This window comes from Ostrinia nubilalis, chromosome 29 (genome assembly GCF_963855985.1).
Source record: "Ostrinia nubilalis chromosome 29, ilOstNubi1.1, whole genome shotgun sequence".
Lineage (NCBI taxonomy): Eukaryota > Metazoa > Arthropoda > Insecta > Lepidoptera > Crambidae > Ostrinia > Ostrinia nubilalis.
The window spans coordinates 1,924,132-1,939,799 of record NC_087116.1 but is presented as its reverse complement, the minus strand read 5'-3'; the positions used below and the strand labels follow the sequence as shown (position 1 = coordinate 1,939,799).

Here is a 15,668-nt window from a genome sequence, read left to right as displayed (position 1 = left end):
CTAACATGTAATTTATGTCATAGCATAAAGGCATAAAAACTCATTTTATTTTTACCCGACTGTGCCAGAAGGAGGGTCATTGAAAGTAGGCTTTAAAAAGCACTTTTACATGTCCCAGTATTAACCCTACCACTGCTTCGGGACAATAAATGGGCCAGTGCACTGTGGGCCCGGCAGAGGTCAAAAGTCAAAAAAATCAGTTGTCTATTAATCTTTTTTTATTTACGCAGATAGGTAGTTAAAAACCTATAGTTTTAGAAAATATTAAAGTACCAACATGTTTCTTAACAAATTGGTATACTTTTACGAGTCAGAAATCATTGCTTGCAAGCCTAAGGACGGTTGCTATCAGCGCGTCCTAAGTTTATTGCTTTGTTTACATACAGTTTTGTTTATAAATTGTATTTAAAACTAGTGAATTTAACAAAAGAAATCCTGGAAAAAGGTAATGTGTAACATTTGGGGTCGAGACGCTAGGTCCGTGGGGACCAAGTGCTCATCGCCTGTACAGGGAATTAGCCAAGCGGCTGATTGACTGTACAGGTGATAGAAGAGCTGGCGCATTTCTTGGCCAACGAATCAGTTTGGCCATTCAGCGCGGAAATGCAGCCAGCATTCTGGGCACCATGTCGCGTTGTTTGGACAGCGATTTGGGACATATTTTTTATTTGTAAATATTTGTAAATATTTAATTTTAGTCTATGTAGGTTAATTATTTGTATTATTCTTAATCTCTTAATTCTATACTTTTAATAAAATTATTAGCTTAATAGTGTAATATTATGTAATAGTACCTAATAGGAATTTTGTAATGCCACCTGTAGGGAAAGTTCTTTATACTGTACATATAAAATGTTCAAAGAAAACATTCCATTATGTGTAACTTGTTGTCAAAATTTTAAAGTTATATGGCGAGTATTAACATGTCAAATATGATGAAAATAATTGATAATTTATTGAATATTTTTAGACTTTTAGTTTAGTTCCCCGTCGTGCCCCGTAACAATTTATACGTCATTTGTTAGCTGACAATACGCTTTATTATATTTTGTATGCAATTTCACCCAAGAGTACCAAAGGTCTTGACAGTAGGGGTCCAAAGTTGCATTATTAACTTAGTTTTGAAATTCAAAACAATTGATTTTTCTGTTCTATGTTAAGAAATTCATTGCTCGTTTTCAAGATTGTTTGTATTTGAGCAATGGAATGTTAAAAAAGTCACGAATGCTGAAAAGTCTCGTCTTGTGTACCAACATCTAAAGTTATCATTAGTTAGTGATGAGAAAAATATTGACATGCAAAACTTAGAAAATAAGAGTAATTACCTGTGCAAAAAAAATAGTGAGTATTTTAAAAAGGCATCTCAGTCCACAAAAGTTTTCAAAAATAGACAATCTGACTGGTTAAGCGATCCTTATATCACTGGTTTGCGAAATTTGCCTAAAAAAAGGAAGTCTTCTTTACCCAAAGAGTGTATTACTTTAATTTCAGTAGAATAATATAATATTATACAATGTTTTACAAAGCATTTTATTTTATTAAGAAGTTTTCCACTTTTGACCGCTGTTACATAGACGCGGGACCACCGTGCAGTGCTGAGAATGACGGTTCTCTGCTTCTACTTTCCAAGCGTTTACAACAAAAAATATTTATTCTGATTTGGTATTTTTTTTATGCAAAACAAGGCAGTTATTTGACCACAATTGCACCTGATGTTAAGTGGGATGCAGTCTAGGATGGTACATATCACTCTCGCCTTGAAAATCTTTACGATTAATTCGGTATAGTGACGTCACACTTTCTAGTTAGAACGCCAGTTATGTGACGTCTCGTTACATACAGCCATGCAGAAAGCGTTCCAGCGTGCGTTGAATCTTCGCGTGTCCTATTAAAATAGACAATTTGACAACATTCCCCAAAAATTCGAAATCAAACTTTTTTAAAAAGACACTTCATTCTGGTCTCAAAAAGTTAATTAATTTTAAATTATCTGTAAATTACGATTTTTGGTCGCATTGTAATTGAAAAAAGTAGTTTAATTGAGTTGAGAAAATAGTGACGTCACTTGTAGTGCCATACAAAATCTATGAGAGTTTCGTTTTGACAGTTTTTAAAAGTACGTCAATTGATTGGTGGTTTCAACACGTCCATTCACGTCACATTTAAAACTTAGGGCCACAGTGTGGCGGCAGAATGCAGCGTTTTTGTACTTTGACGTGCGCTTAAAACGCTTATTATTTGATGGTTAACGCTTTAACTAAATTATTTATTACCCGACTGCGCCTCAACAAGTAATGTTTTTCAAACATTTAAACCATTAACTTATATTGTTTCCATACAGAGAAGGGTTACTGCATGCGTGGCGATTTGTGCCAGTGGGACCACGGCGCTGACCCTCTAGTATTAGAAGACGCGGCCCTCACGCGAGTGCTCACTGTACCGCCTTCCGTGCCTGGTAAGTATCACCTTCGCGAGCTCTTACTGTGTGTGGTACAGGCATTTTCCGTGCCTGGTGAGTCATCATCATCACCTCCAGTAGCCATGGTGCTAATTTGTTCGTGCTAGAATGTCTTATAATTATCATCATCACCACGCACTCCCTGGTGCTAGGCCGGTTATTGGCACTCGCTGAAAACCAAACCTATTGCGGTTTTTTGTCGTGTTGACAACAAACCTACACCTACAGAACACTGTCTGTGTCAGCCAAAAACTGCTACAAGAGTGTGCGGTTTTATTTTATATGTTTTCATGTTAAAGTTTTTCTTTCTTTCTGTCGGTTATAGGTACACATACGTGTATCTAGATTTATACTGAGTCTTTTTGGCATTATATTTTGCCTTTTGTATTGTTTCTAGTTATTTTTTATGTTTTCGTGTCAAACTAAAATTTATTTTTCTTTCTACTTTTTTTTTCTTATTTATATTAGTCTTTTTTTCTTTACATATCTATTTAAATAGATAATGTAAATAAAGGAAGGGAGGCATTTATCAAAGGCAAAGTCAAAATTTACATGACAGGCTTAGCTTAGCGTAAAAATCTGTTACTATATGAACTGCAGCGTATGTCGGTACAACCTTAGCATTAAACGGGTCTTTATGTAAGGAAATGTATGTACTATGCAATGTTAAAGTTGTTAAATAATCTTTTAATGTATTATTACTTTGCCTTTGATTAATGCCCTCCCTTTCAACAGATAACTTATAAACTGTGTCGTTCCAGAATACAACCCGCTGACGCCGGACATCTGGATGGGCGGCGGCTTCGCGCCCTACCCGCACCACCCGCCGCACCCGCCGCACCCGCCCAGGGAACTCATACCCATACCCAGGTGCGTGGAGTTGGCTTGTTACTAGCTCGCAGTTATACCCACGTATGTAGCCGACTAAAGTCCGGTCGCCGAGCACGTAGGGTTTCATCCAATGACCCCAAGCTACCCATCCTTATCGCTCGCGCGTAATTGCTGTCGCGCTCGCACACTCACTGCGGGCGCCCGTCGCACAGTTCGTTGGACTCAGCCAAATGACGTTCACTACCGAACGAAGGCCTCCCCCAAGGTTTTCCACAATGAAAGGTCCTGCGCTGCCCGCATCCAGGCTCTTCCCGCGACCTTTACCAGATCGTCGGTCCACCTAATAGGAGGCCTGCCCACGCTACGTCTTCCAGCCGTGACAGTCGCGACAGCAATATAATTACATGCGAGCGATAAGGATGGGTAGCTTGAGGTCATTGGACGATCTATCTGCTCGGCGACCGGACTTTACATTGCTCCGGCGCTGACCAAGAAATTATTCTTGACCGCGCTAGATACGACACGCGGCGAACGCGCACTGTGTGACAAATTTTCGTGGCTAGATCCGACGAAATTATTTTTATTTATTTATTTTATTTTATTAGGGATAACAAACAATTGCGCAATATTATTGTCTTGTCTGCGGCAGTTACGGTGAAATTTCTTAAGGCTGAGTTGCACCAACTTACTTTAACCGTAACTATAACAATAACCGGTGTTTTTTGTATGGAGTTTAACAGATTTTTGACGTTTGTTAAAATTATAGTAAGATGGTGCAACCCAGCCTTAGTTTAGCTTAGGTCGCATATCTGACGCAGTGTTTCATAGTTGTGTTAAATTCATTTATTTTATCATGAGTTTACATTAAACTTACTCGCTTGCAACTGAATAAAAATATATGTCAGTGTGTTTAGTGCGAGTTTATCCCAAACGTCATCGCTAGCGACTGCGTAAAAAATGTCATGATATGATGACAAATTGTACTGTACAGCGTCCCTAGCGGATACTTTCGAGCACTAAAATCTCTATAGATTTTTTGACGCACTCGCTAGCAACAATCAACTTGCACTAAGGATTGTACAGTCGACAGCACATCAAGCTATACATTTTCGTTGCAAAGTCGCCCGTATCGCAACTACGTAAGATACCTCAGTGTTTACGTTGACGTGCTGTTGACCGTACAGCATTCCTAGCGTTTACTTTCAAAAATCTATGATTGCGTTCATCGTTTGATGTAAAATACATGTAAATGTAAAACACATACATTTCAGTCTCCCTCTATGTCGTTTAGTCTATGTATCTAAGTATTTACTTCATTTACTTAGTTCCATGTTATATAGTGCCATTTCATATAGCATTATTTAACTATCTAACTCCAGTTTCGCGCCCAGGCTGCGTCACGAGGCGCCGCCGCGACATCCGCCTCCTCACAAGAAGCAGTTCGACTACAACCGGCTGGGTGAGTGGCTTTTATAAAGATAAAGATAAAGATAAAGATACATTTATTTGTTCAAACATGTGTACATAAGGTGTTAAGTCAGCATTTAAAATGGTATCAACATGACGTACCTTTGCGGTGTACAAATTAAATTAAAAATAAAATATCAATTACAATAATACTGCATAATCAAACCAAATTAAAGTTAAAGTCAATGTTGCATAATCAGATTAAATGGAAAAAAATTTTATTAAGAAGTAAATCAAAATTTGTCACTTAGGAAGTCCGTCAGATTATAATAACATTTTTCAATTAATAAATTTTTAACCTTCATTTTAAATTCATACAATTCTAATTTTTTTATTATTAAGGGGATGTTATTGTAAATTCTAGGTGCCATACATAATATACTTTTACTCATAAGAGCTGAATTTGAGGGGGGCATCCGTAGTCTTGAGTAGTCGCGTCGGTTGCGACTGACAACATCCTCTAAACGAATAAAAAGTGACGGATTGGCCTTAACAAACAGTACTATTTCTGACGAACAGTTCTATAATAATTATTATTATACAAACAAAAATAACCACCCACAAGGTGGACCGACAACTCTCGTAAACTTTCGTAAAGTTAGCAGGAAGGCGCTGGAATGGATACAGAGGGCTGAGTGTGAGTTTTTTTCAAACGTGCTCACTAGTGAGCGCGTCAAAAATTTACATTAAATGTAGGACGGATTGTACAGCGCCCCTAGCGGGAAACTATCAAAAACTAATATTTCCATACAATTTATAAACGCGCTCACTAGTCAGCCCACTGGCTTCATAATACTGTCATGTGCACTTTTTTTGATATAAAAAAGTGTGCTAAAACAAATCGACTTTACCACGTCTAATCTCTTCCTCTTTCTTTCTCTCTCTCTCTCTCTTTCTGTTTTCTCTCTCTCTCTCTCTCTCTCTCTCTCTTTCTCTCTCTCTCTGTTTCTCTGGTTATCTCTCTTTCTCTAATCCTCTCTCAAAACTGAAGAAATGCATAGAATGCCAAGTAGTCTAAAAAAGGAAAGAAACAACGGAATATTGCATAATAGTTTTAAACCCAATTCATTTATGCTTTTTCTGATATTCGGGTATTTCAGGTGGATCCAAATCCTACTAATCGATATCGTTTTATGTATTTAGATTTTTTTTGAATGATAACTTTGTGTTTTCAACCCTTTCGAGCTCGGGTACAAGATGGGTCTGCACAAAATGTATGTTACCGTAAAATTGTGAAATCCGTACATCCGTGAAATTGTAACCTAACTCACTGTTAGTTCACAATCTCACGCGTTACATTATACAGGGTGTTAGGTAAATGGGTATATGAGCCGACACTAGCCCATGTTAACATGGTCATATAAATGGTATGGTGAAGTCAGAAACTTGATATCTTCATTTTAATTATTTTAATTTTCATACAAATCGGATTTTATAAAATTTATTTTGTATGAAAATTTAAAAAAATCAAATGATGATATAAAATTTCTGACTTCACCATACCATTTATATGCCCATGTTAACATGGGCTAGTGTCGGCTCATATACCCATTTACCTAACACCCTGTATAATAGTTTTACACCCAATTCATTTATATTTTTTCTGATATTCGGGTATTTCAGGTGGATCCAAATCTCACAAATCGATATCGTTTTATGTATTTAGATTTTTTTAAAATGATAACTTTGTGTTTTCAACCCTTTCGAGCTCGGGTACAAGATGGGTCTGCACAAAATGTATGTTACCGTAAAATTGTGAAATCCGTCCATCCGTGAAATTGTAACCTAACTCACTGTTAGTTCACAATCTCACGCGATACATTGTGACGCGCCCCGCGACGCATCGACAGCCCTAGCACCGTGCACGGAGATTTTGACAACCCTACGGCTGCGCGGCCGCACGCCGCACGGACCGAGCTGATATAAGAGACGGCGGCGACCGCGGGCGGCTAGCATTCGCTCGGGAGCCATTGTAACAGCCAGACGTTCGCGCGCGCGTCTATCATTCCCTCGGCTGCATTGCAAAAGAGTCCCTAGCGAATAGCTATCCACATTGTTCCCTACTAACCCTAACTGTTCGACTTTGGCTTGATCCGATACCTCGTCATTAATCCGCGGCTTGCCATACAGCGTCGTGTCGATTGCGTTCTATCGTTGATAGCCAACCGGTTCTCGTCCTTACCGAGTAGTGCATGAGATACTCATCCCGAACCTGCGGTAGCAATCCTGCTGCCACCCTTCCTGAATTTCACACCCCCTCACCTCGTAGGTCCAACGCCTTTCCCTAGTGGTCGTACTCACCATCGAGGCTTCGGTCTCTGGCTGGAGCTAACGAACCACATCCCACCCCCCTAGTTATAAGTATCCAGACTAACACTCGCTAAACCTCGCATAGGGCGCCGCCCCTCTCGCGGATACATAAACTAGTCTCGGGACGCGGCTCGGGCGCGTCGCTATCCTTTTCATTGCCAATAATTAGAAATTGTGATGTAACCCGTAAAGTAATCGCTCGTAATAATAATAAACTTAGAGTCAGTGAAGTTAGAATAAGGAAAATAATTGTGGAACCTGAATTATAAGTGCCATTGTGTTATTGATTGTGCGTTTCCTTGGTCGAATATCCCTGTAGGCATCCTGGATAGGTACACATCCCTCATCGCAGAAGGCGAACTGGGACTTAGTACTAAACAGCGGGGTGTCAGACTGAGCTAGCTTAGACGCCCCGTTGCAACATTATAAACTGACGGGAATCCACAATTTCACGGTGATATTTATTTAGTTATTTAATTTTTAGCGTTAAGAGTCGCATCCCAAACTAATTTGAACATTATAAATAACTTGAAAAAATCGAACTGCCTAAGGCATATACCCAACATTGATGAAACAAACGCTGGCCATAACAGCGTATTACACTTGAAAATTTCGACGGATTCATCCAGTGTCTAAGTAGCTCAGTTGGAAGAGCAGTCGCCCGGCAAGCGGAAGGTCGTGGGTTCAATTCCCGCCTTAGGCAGTTCGATTTTTTCAAGTTATTCATAATATTAACCTCTGAACGTATCCTGTTTGATACCTATGGCTATAATATTTGACAATAGCTGGCTCGTATTTATAGACCTAATATACTGAACTGTCCTACCCGTGACATTGACAGCAGGGCGCCACCGTCAATACCGGATCGCTGGTTCCGATTTTTGCCATGTTGGAAACTATATAGTTGAACAATGGTGGTCCCCCCTGTCAATGAGTTTGGTGGGACAGTTCAGTGTAGGTCATCTATATTATTACACAATGGACTGGCTGCAGCTGTCATAATATTTCTGTGCCTATTTGAGTTTCGCCATTTTGGCGCTGTAGGCCATACTATAGGCAGATACGATTGTTCGTGGAACTTAAATTAGTGATGTATTTACTAGCTTACTCCTTGCAATGTATGTCAAAATTAGTTCTCGGGACAATCGTAGTGGCGCTTCAAATTGCCACATAAAATTAGCTGCCATTTGTATGGAGACAGCCTGTCCAGTGTGTAATAAATTCACAACCTCACGCGTTACATTATAAACTGACGGGAATCCACAATTTCACGGTGACATTTATATATCTACAGGAGCGCCCCGACCGCCCTTACCCGCGAACGCAGCGAATTGTTCCCTTGAAGTGAAGAAGGTGCCGCGGGGTCTCAACGAGATAACGCATCTTAACAACCACTTCTGCAAGTTTGGCAAGATCGTTAACATACAGGTATGTTTGAGAAACTGTGGCGACATCTATCGATGCATCACTACAGGCTAGCAGAGTAAATACAAATGAGTAGGTCAACTTCATAGAAACGCACCGAGCGCGGTTTGTATGTGAGCGCGCCAATACTAAAAAAAAAAAAACGCACGCACACACTGACAAAATTCGGCGCAACTCCCCGCTAATCCCCGCTAAATTTTGTCAGTGTGTGCGTGCGCGCCGCATACGTGTTGGCGCGCTCACATACAAACCGCGCCCGTGCGTTCCTATGAAGATGACCTACTCATTTGTATTTACTCTGGATTACCACGAAGACGCGCCCCACCATTCTTCCGCTAATGTTTGAGTGTTATCGGTACCCGCTAAATCATCCATGAGTGCACACGCACACTACAATAATGCCTTACGGATTGCTCGGATCAAACTCCCCGCACCCCGCGCGACCGAGACTAAACATTGGTGGGGCGCGGCCGAGTGAATGAAACGATCTACATCATAGACATGAAACTGTGGCGACATCTATCGGGGCGCCACTACAGGCTAGTGGTAGTCATCGACCAACAGATGGCGCTGCCACATGAGTTACTATGGTTTACACCACCGCGCTTGCGATCCTGCATCGCGGTATCGGAGTTTTTTACCCTGACAAGTATAAATAGAAAATTCAGGATGGTAATAACTAGACCTTGGTCACCGAGAACACCCGCTCGGAAGGAAGCATTACATACACCTTAGCTTCCTTATTGTGTTTACCCTGACAAGTATAAATAGAAAATTCAGGATGGTAATAACTAGACCTTGGTCACCGAGAACACCCGCTCGGAAGGAAGCATTACATACACCTTAGCTTCCTTATTGTGTTTACCCTGACAAGTATAAATAGAAAATTCAGGATGGTAATAACTAGACCTTGGTCACCGAGAACACCCGCTCGGAAGGAAGCATTACATACACCTTAGCTTCCTTATTGTGTTTACCCTGACAAGTATAAATAGAAAATTCAGGATGGTAATAACTAGACCTTGGTCACCGAGAACACCCGCTCGGAAGGAAGCATTACATACACCTTAGCTTCCTTATTGTGTTTCATCATCGTATTTTATCTCATGAAACTTAAATCAACGTGTAATAATAAGTTAGTAGTTACAATAGCGTTTGGTTCAACTACAGAAGGACGCTACAGCTGTGCGTTAAAAACAAATAGGGACCACTTACACTTCCTGAGGATTATCGTAAAGGTGACTTAGGTACAAATATGCGAACAACCAGGCCTCCTCAACCCGTTTGGCCAGCGTGGGGAGTATAGACCAAATCCTCCATTTGCCTCTGGTAAATTAGAGGGTCGTGAAGGTCCATGGTCAATATCAAGGCATTTGTCCGAAGTTATTGGCGCTGGTTGCAGGCCGATACCAATAAGCCAATCTGGATATCATTGGGGCAAGCCTATGTTCAGCAGTGGACGTCCTGTGGCTGAAGTGATGATGATGATGAACGAATTGATTAATGAGGGCTATCGTTTTAGCGCTCACCAGTTAGCGCCACTGTAGAGTAAGGTCCTGTCACTTGCTAGTAGCGAAGACAGTGGCACCAACTGGTGAGCGCTAAAGTGGTAGGAGGACTATCGCATTTGCACTCATCAAGATGGCGCCACTGTAGAGTAAGGTCCTGTCAATCGCCAGGGGTGCCAACTGTTAGGTAAAAAAACGATAGCCCTCATTGAATGATTAGTCTAGGTGTTGAGGGCGGCCTATATTCACCAGTAGACCTGTAGCTGAAGTGATGATGAACGAATTTATTATTTGAATGATTGTTCCAGGTGTGCTTCGAAGGTGACCCTGAGGCGGCTCTCATTACGTTCTCCACTCCTACGGAAGCTAACGTCGCTTTCAAGAGTACCGAGGCGGTTCTCAACAACCGATTCATCAAGGTCTTCTGGCATAAGCCTGAGGTTGGTATTGACAGTTCTCTGTCTCAAGAAATACTTCTTACTAATATTGAAAACGTCCGATTCGAAAAGTAATTACATATACAAATCGGATGAAGGAATTCGGATCTTGTGGGTAAACTGACGTATAGTTTTTGTACTACTCTGGACCATATTTTCAGCGATCCCCTTTGGTTCGGACGTACCTAGTCCTAAACCATTATTAATGTGAACGTTTATGAAGATGGATGAGTGAGTAGGTGGATGCATAGATGTTTGTTACTCTTCCTTCTAAAAACCATTAAACGGATTTTCATGGAACTACACAGTAATATTTTTTTATTTTTTATTTATTATTCATTATTGAGCAATTACATATTTGATCCAAATAGCGTCCTAAATCCTCTTTAGGTTATATTGTTTTAACGTCAGAATCACACATAGGCTATAATTTAATAACGATAATTGCCGTCTGCCGAATAAGTCGGTCGTTTTGTGGCAAACTGAATTACACGCGGGTGAAACCGTATAAAAGTGAGTCTTCAAAAATCTACCTCAAATTGTGAATTGATTTAAGTTTAATATTGTACAGAATAAGCAAGAAAACACAGCACCAGTGGGTCAACAAGCAGCCAAGCCTGCTGAACGTCAGAACAATCAGCACCCGATGTCGCACAACAAGGTGTTGATCAACCGCGACAACATCAAGGCGACGGCTGACATCAAACAGGCGAATGCTGAGAAGGTGAGGTTATATTTTAATTTGTTTGTAGTCTGACATTGACAGTTGTGACAGATATTAAGACAAGGCTGGTTTTGGCGATGGTTGATATCAAGCAGGCGAATGCTGAGAAGGTCTCTTGTTCTTGACACTAAGCGACACTTGTGCTCTGTCTGACATTGACATTTGTGACAGATGTCCTTAAGACAAGGCTGGTCTTGGCGATGGTTGATATCAAGCAGGCGAACGCTGAAAAGGTAAATGTCTTGTTCTTGACACTAAGCGACACTTGTGTTCTGTCTGACACTGACAGTTATGACAGATCTTAAGCCAAGGCTGGTCTTGGCGACGGCTGACATCAAACAGGTGAATGCTGAGAAGGTAAGTTTCTTGTTCTTGACACTCGGTGACACTTGTGATCTGACATTGACAGTTGTGACAGATCAGACTTTCTTAAGATAAGGCTGGTCTTGGCGATGGTTTATATCAAGCAGGCGAATGCTGAGAAGGTAAGTCTCTTGTTCTTGACACTAAGCGACACTTGTGCTCTGTCTGACATTGACACTTGTGACAGATCTTAAGACAAGGCTGGTCTTGGCGACGGCTGACATCAAACAGGCGAATGCTGAGAAGGTAAGTCTCTTGTTTTTGACACCAGGCGACTCTTATGGTCTGACATTGACATTGTGACAGATCTTAAGACAAGGCTGGTCTTGGCGATGGTTGATATTAAGCAGGCGAACGCTGAGAAGGTAAGTCTCTTGTTCTTGACACTAGGTGACACTTGTGGTCTGACATGTGACATTTGTGACGTACAGGGTGGATTTTAATGCCACCTGGAGGGAAAGTACTCTTAATACTATAGATAGAAAATTTTACTCAAAGAAAACATTCCTTATTTTTTAAAAGAAAGTGATTGAAATGGAAGTGAGTGAAGCATTCAAAGATTTTAATTTTTTTTTTAAATTCACTACCTTACCATACAATTTTCCGTAAATAATTAAAATAATTTAAGATTTCATGGTTTTACTTTTATTTGATTTATCAAGTTTGTTAGAGATTTCTTCCTTATACTTAACCCTAACGATTTATGCAATAAAAATACACGGTGTAATTTTTAACAGATATTAAATTACCAAAATATCAATGGTGTCTTAATCTGACATAAAATCTGTAACAATAGTTATACTTGCACGACTACTATATTGAAAAATTAAAGGTCTTCCTGAATTAACTAATTCAATTTAAATAATATTTCCAGCAAGCAAAAGAAGCCACCAACGGCACAACAGAACCGAAGAAAGAGGTGGTGATGAAGCCAGTTGACAAGAGCAAACAGGTGATGGAGATGATGAAGCGAGCCCAGGCGCTGCTTGAGAAGCAATTGCAGCAACAGCTGTTGTTGATCGAGAAACTCGAGTCGGGTGAGTTGATGATGATCAATGATCTGTTTTTTATGGATCAGAAATCAGGTGTTACTTCGATAGTGAGTGTAGTGGACGTTATAAATGAAAAGGAGTGGACTGTATGAAATTAATTATCTATTCGGTATAAATTTACAAGATTATCGAGACCGTTTAGTGCAAAGTCGTTGAAGAGAGTGCCTCAGGATCGTCTTCTTCGATGTTCGCTCGCGAACCGAACATTGCTCGTTCGTTCGCCGAACGCTCGCCGCTCCCTCCGGTCACGCCGCCCGCGGGCAATGTCCGTGAGTAGACAGCAGGTATTTGACTTTAAACCTAATGTGAAGAGAGATGCAGTCTAGGATTGTGCATACCTGCCTATTCACTCTCGTCTTGAAAATGCCCGGATTATAGTGTTCTGGAAAGACAGCAGCACGTTGTCAAGCTAAGCACAGTTTTACCTCAGGCACTGACTCAGTTAAGCCTAGACCTTTATACAGGGTGGAAACGTTAAGTGATCTCACTCGATTATTTCTTAACTATACAAGATATTAAAAAACTGGTTACTGATCCTGAAAGTGCTTAATGAGCTCTTTCAAACGGTACCAATAATAAGTTACAGAATAAACTGGATCTATCTGAAAATTCAATGTTTCCAGCTTCCATACTAAATGTATGCCAGACACACAATATTAGAAGTGTAATTTTTTTAATTTAATAATAAATACTTAAAATAAACTCGTAAATTGTATTCTTATTTTAAATTATTAATGAAAAACATTGGTTTTAGGCTTTACTTGCTATAATATTGTCAAGAGATGAGTGTCATGACTGTGGTAGTACTAAATGTATGGAAGAAGGAAACATTGAATTTTTGGTTAGATCCAGTTTATTCTGTAACCTATTATTAATACCGTTTGATAGAGCTCATGAAGCACTTTCAGGATCAATAACTAGTTTATTGATATCTTGTATTGTTTAGAAATAATCGAGTGAGATCACTTATCGTTTCCACCCTGTATATTTAGGTGTCTGAAATCTAGTCAAAGTATAAGAGAGGTCCAAATAACAAATTAAAAGTGGAAAAATATAGACAAATAGATGTTCTCGACAATCCCTAGTAGTTACTAAAACATCATCTAGATAAACAACTAACTTGACGTTCCTTTCCAGGCAACATCAGCGATTCCCAGAAGGCTGCACTAATGGAGGCGATCAACTCCGCCCAAGAGGGCATCGAGAAGCTCAGAAACGAACTGTTTGCGTACAACGGAACCCTCAGACAGATGCAGGTAAATGTCATGGGTATTGTACAATATCCTGTAGGCAGATCGATGTAGGTTTTGTAACTTTTTTTTCTTTTACGGTATTGTCACGCAATTTTATTATTTCATTGTTTTATAAAGCAATGTTAATGATAATTAAAACCTTAAATCAAGTTTTATTTGCAATTTAAATTGTTGATTTGAAATGAATAACAGTTTTGTTTGCGAATGTAATATAAATCAAAAATATTTCTGAATCTTTTTCTAAATCAACAAATTCCAATCTTTTTTCAACTTTAAAAACTATAAAATCAACACTAAAAACGATAAAAAAAACTAAAAATATAACGTTTAAATGACTTCTTTATACAATTTAATTAATCATTTTTGAATAAATAAAGTAAAATACTGACAAAGTTACGAATGTCGGCAGGCGGATACAGTCGCCCGGTCGATGTCGCGTCTACAGCTGCAGGTATCGGCCCGTGCGCATGCGTTTGGTTGCGATCGTGGCATGGACGCAATAGTGGCAATTATGATGAGCATTATAATGACTGTTTGTCTATCTTCTAGGCTGTAAAAGTCGTAAAAATATGCATTTAATTAAAATTGTAATTCTGACGAATCAGAGAAATCAGGGAAACCTTTTGAAAGCTAAATAGTACTAAAATTTTCCAGTTTTAAAAAAGCAACACTGGTTTTAATGTTAAAATTAGGACCTGGAAAGCCCCAGCCGCATTACTTAAACCGCTGGATGCCGATCCTTGCCTTAAACTGTCTTTTTTTAGTCCATAAAAGTATATTAAGACGACCTATTCTTAGGCTTTATGTAGTGCTTCAGGCCCAAACACGCAATTAACTATTTACTTCCTTTTTCATAACAAGTCTCTAAGTTTGAAGATAACTGTATAAGCTGTCATAGTGATAGTAGCTGTATTTAAACCAAGTTGAAGATTAACGGCTCACAGTAATTGCCACTATTGTAACGTCATTTATGTCATAGCACGGTTTTGAGTCATGAATGCGACATTAAAATCCATGGAAATACACCGTGTTACTTTGCATTCTTGCCATATTCACAGAGATTAAAGTAGGGAACAATACCTATTATTTAAGATAAACAAGAGACTCCCATAAAGAAAGTACACCTAAGATTTTAGTAAATTTGGTTTTTCAGTACAAATTGGAATAAACCCATTTTGTCTCGCACGTTCTACAGGTGCAAGTGGAATAAACCTAGTGGGCGTGGCCTAGTTCTTAACAAACTGTTGTTTTATGGCTCTGGGTACCAGTCTTTTTATCCAGTCATAATAATTATTTTAAAATACTCTTCAGTTGATTTCAGATTTTCCTTACTACTTTACGGGCTTAGGACCGTCAAAAATACGTAATAATTATTAGGATTTTAATTGATTTTAACATTGTACCCTATTTTTACAAATTAATAAATTAAGAATGAAATGAAATCACCTTATTCACAATTAATTATTTATTTATAAGTTCCTACTTACAAAGTTTACGTACTGCAAAGCAAGTGTTCAAAGTGTCCTCCGTTCTGATGAAGGCACAGTCTAGTACGGCGAAGCGTAGGTTTTTCGCTTTAGTTTTCGCAACACTTAAACGTTTTGTCTCACAGTTTCACTAAAACAATCCTTTCATGTAACGCGTTTACACTGTTTATCTCTTCTGCGCATACCAGTCGTTTCAAGTCACTCCAAAAATCCATTGGTGTCAGGTCCGAGGATCGTGGTGGCCAAGCTACTGGACCACTCGTCCAATCCACTGTTCACCAAACGTATTATTCGCGCACTTGACGTCCTTATTGAGCCTTATTGTGGGGGAGCACCATCCTGCTGGTAGTAGA

The 15,668-nt window shown here is 39.5% G+C and overlaps 1 protein-coding gene across 3 annotated transcripts in view; it reads left to right on the top strand.

Moving 5' to 3' along the window:
* Positions 1-15,668, top strand: part of LOC135085660 (zinc finger protein swm) — a 40,943-nt gene that overhangs the window by 12,519 nt on the left and 12,756 nt on the right. For 2 of the 3 annotated variants that reach the window (XM_063980443.1, XM_063980445.1), the window contains 9 exons: positions 2,342-2,455; positions 3,220-3,328; positions 4,669-4,748; positions 8,361-8,494; positions 10,308-10,439; positions 11,008-11,160; positions 12,398-12,560; positions 13,713-13,831; positions 14,238-14,279. In XM_063980443.1, the coding sequence (XP_063836513.1) occupies positions 2,342-2,455; positions 3,220-3,328; positions 4,669-4,748; positions 8,361-8,494; positions 10,308-10,439; positions 11,008-11,160; positions 12,398-12,560; positions 13,713-13,831; positions 14,238-14,279 (1,046 nt within the window). The remainder of the gene's footprint in view (positions 1-2,341; positions 2,456-3,219; positions 3,329-4,668; positions 4,749-8,360; positions 8,495-10,307; positions 10,440-11,007; positions 11,161-12,397; positions 12,561-13,712; positions 13,832-14,237; positions 14,280-15,668) is intronic. The other variant, XM_063980444.1, reaches the window with a different exon arrangement.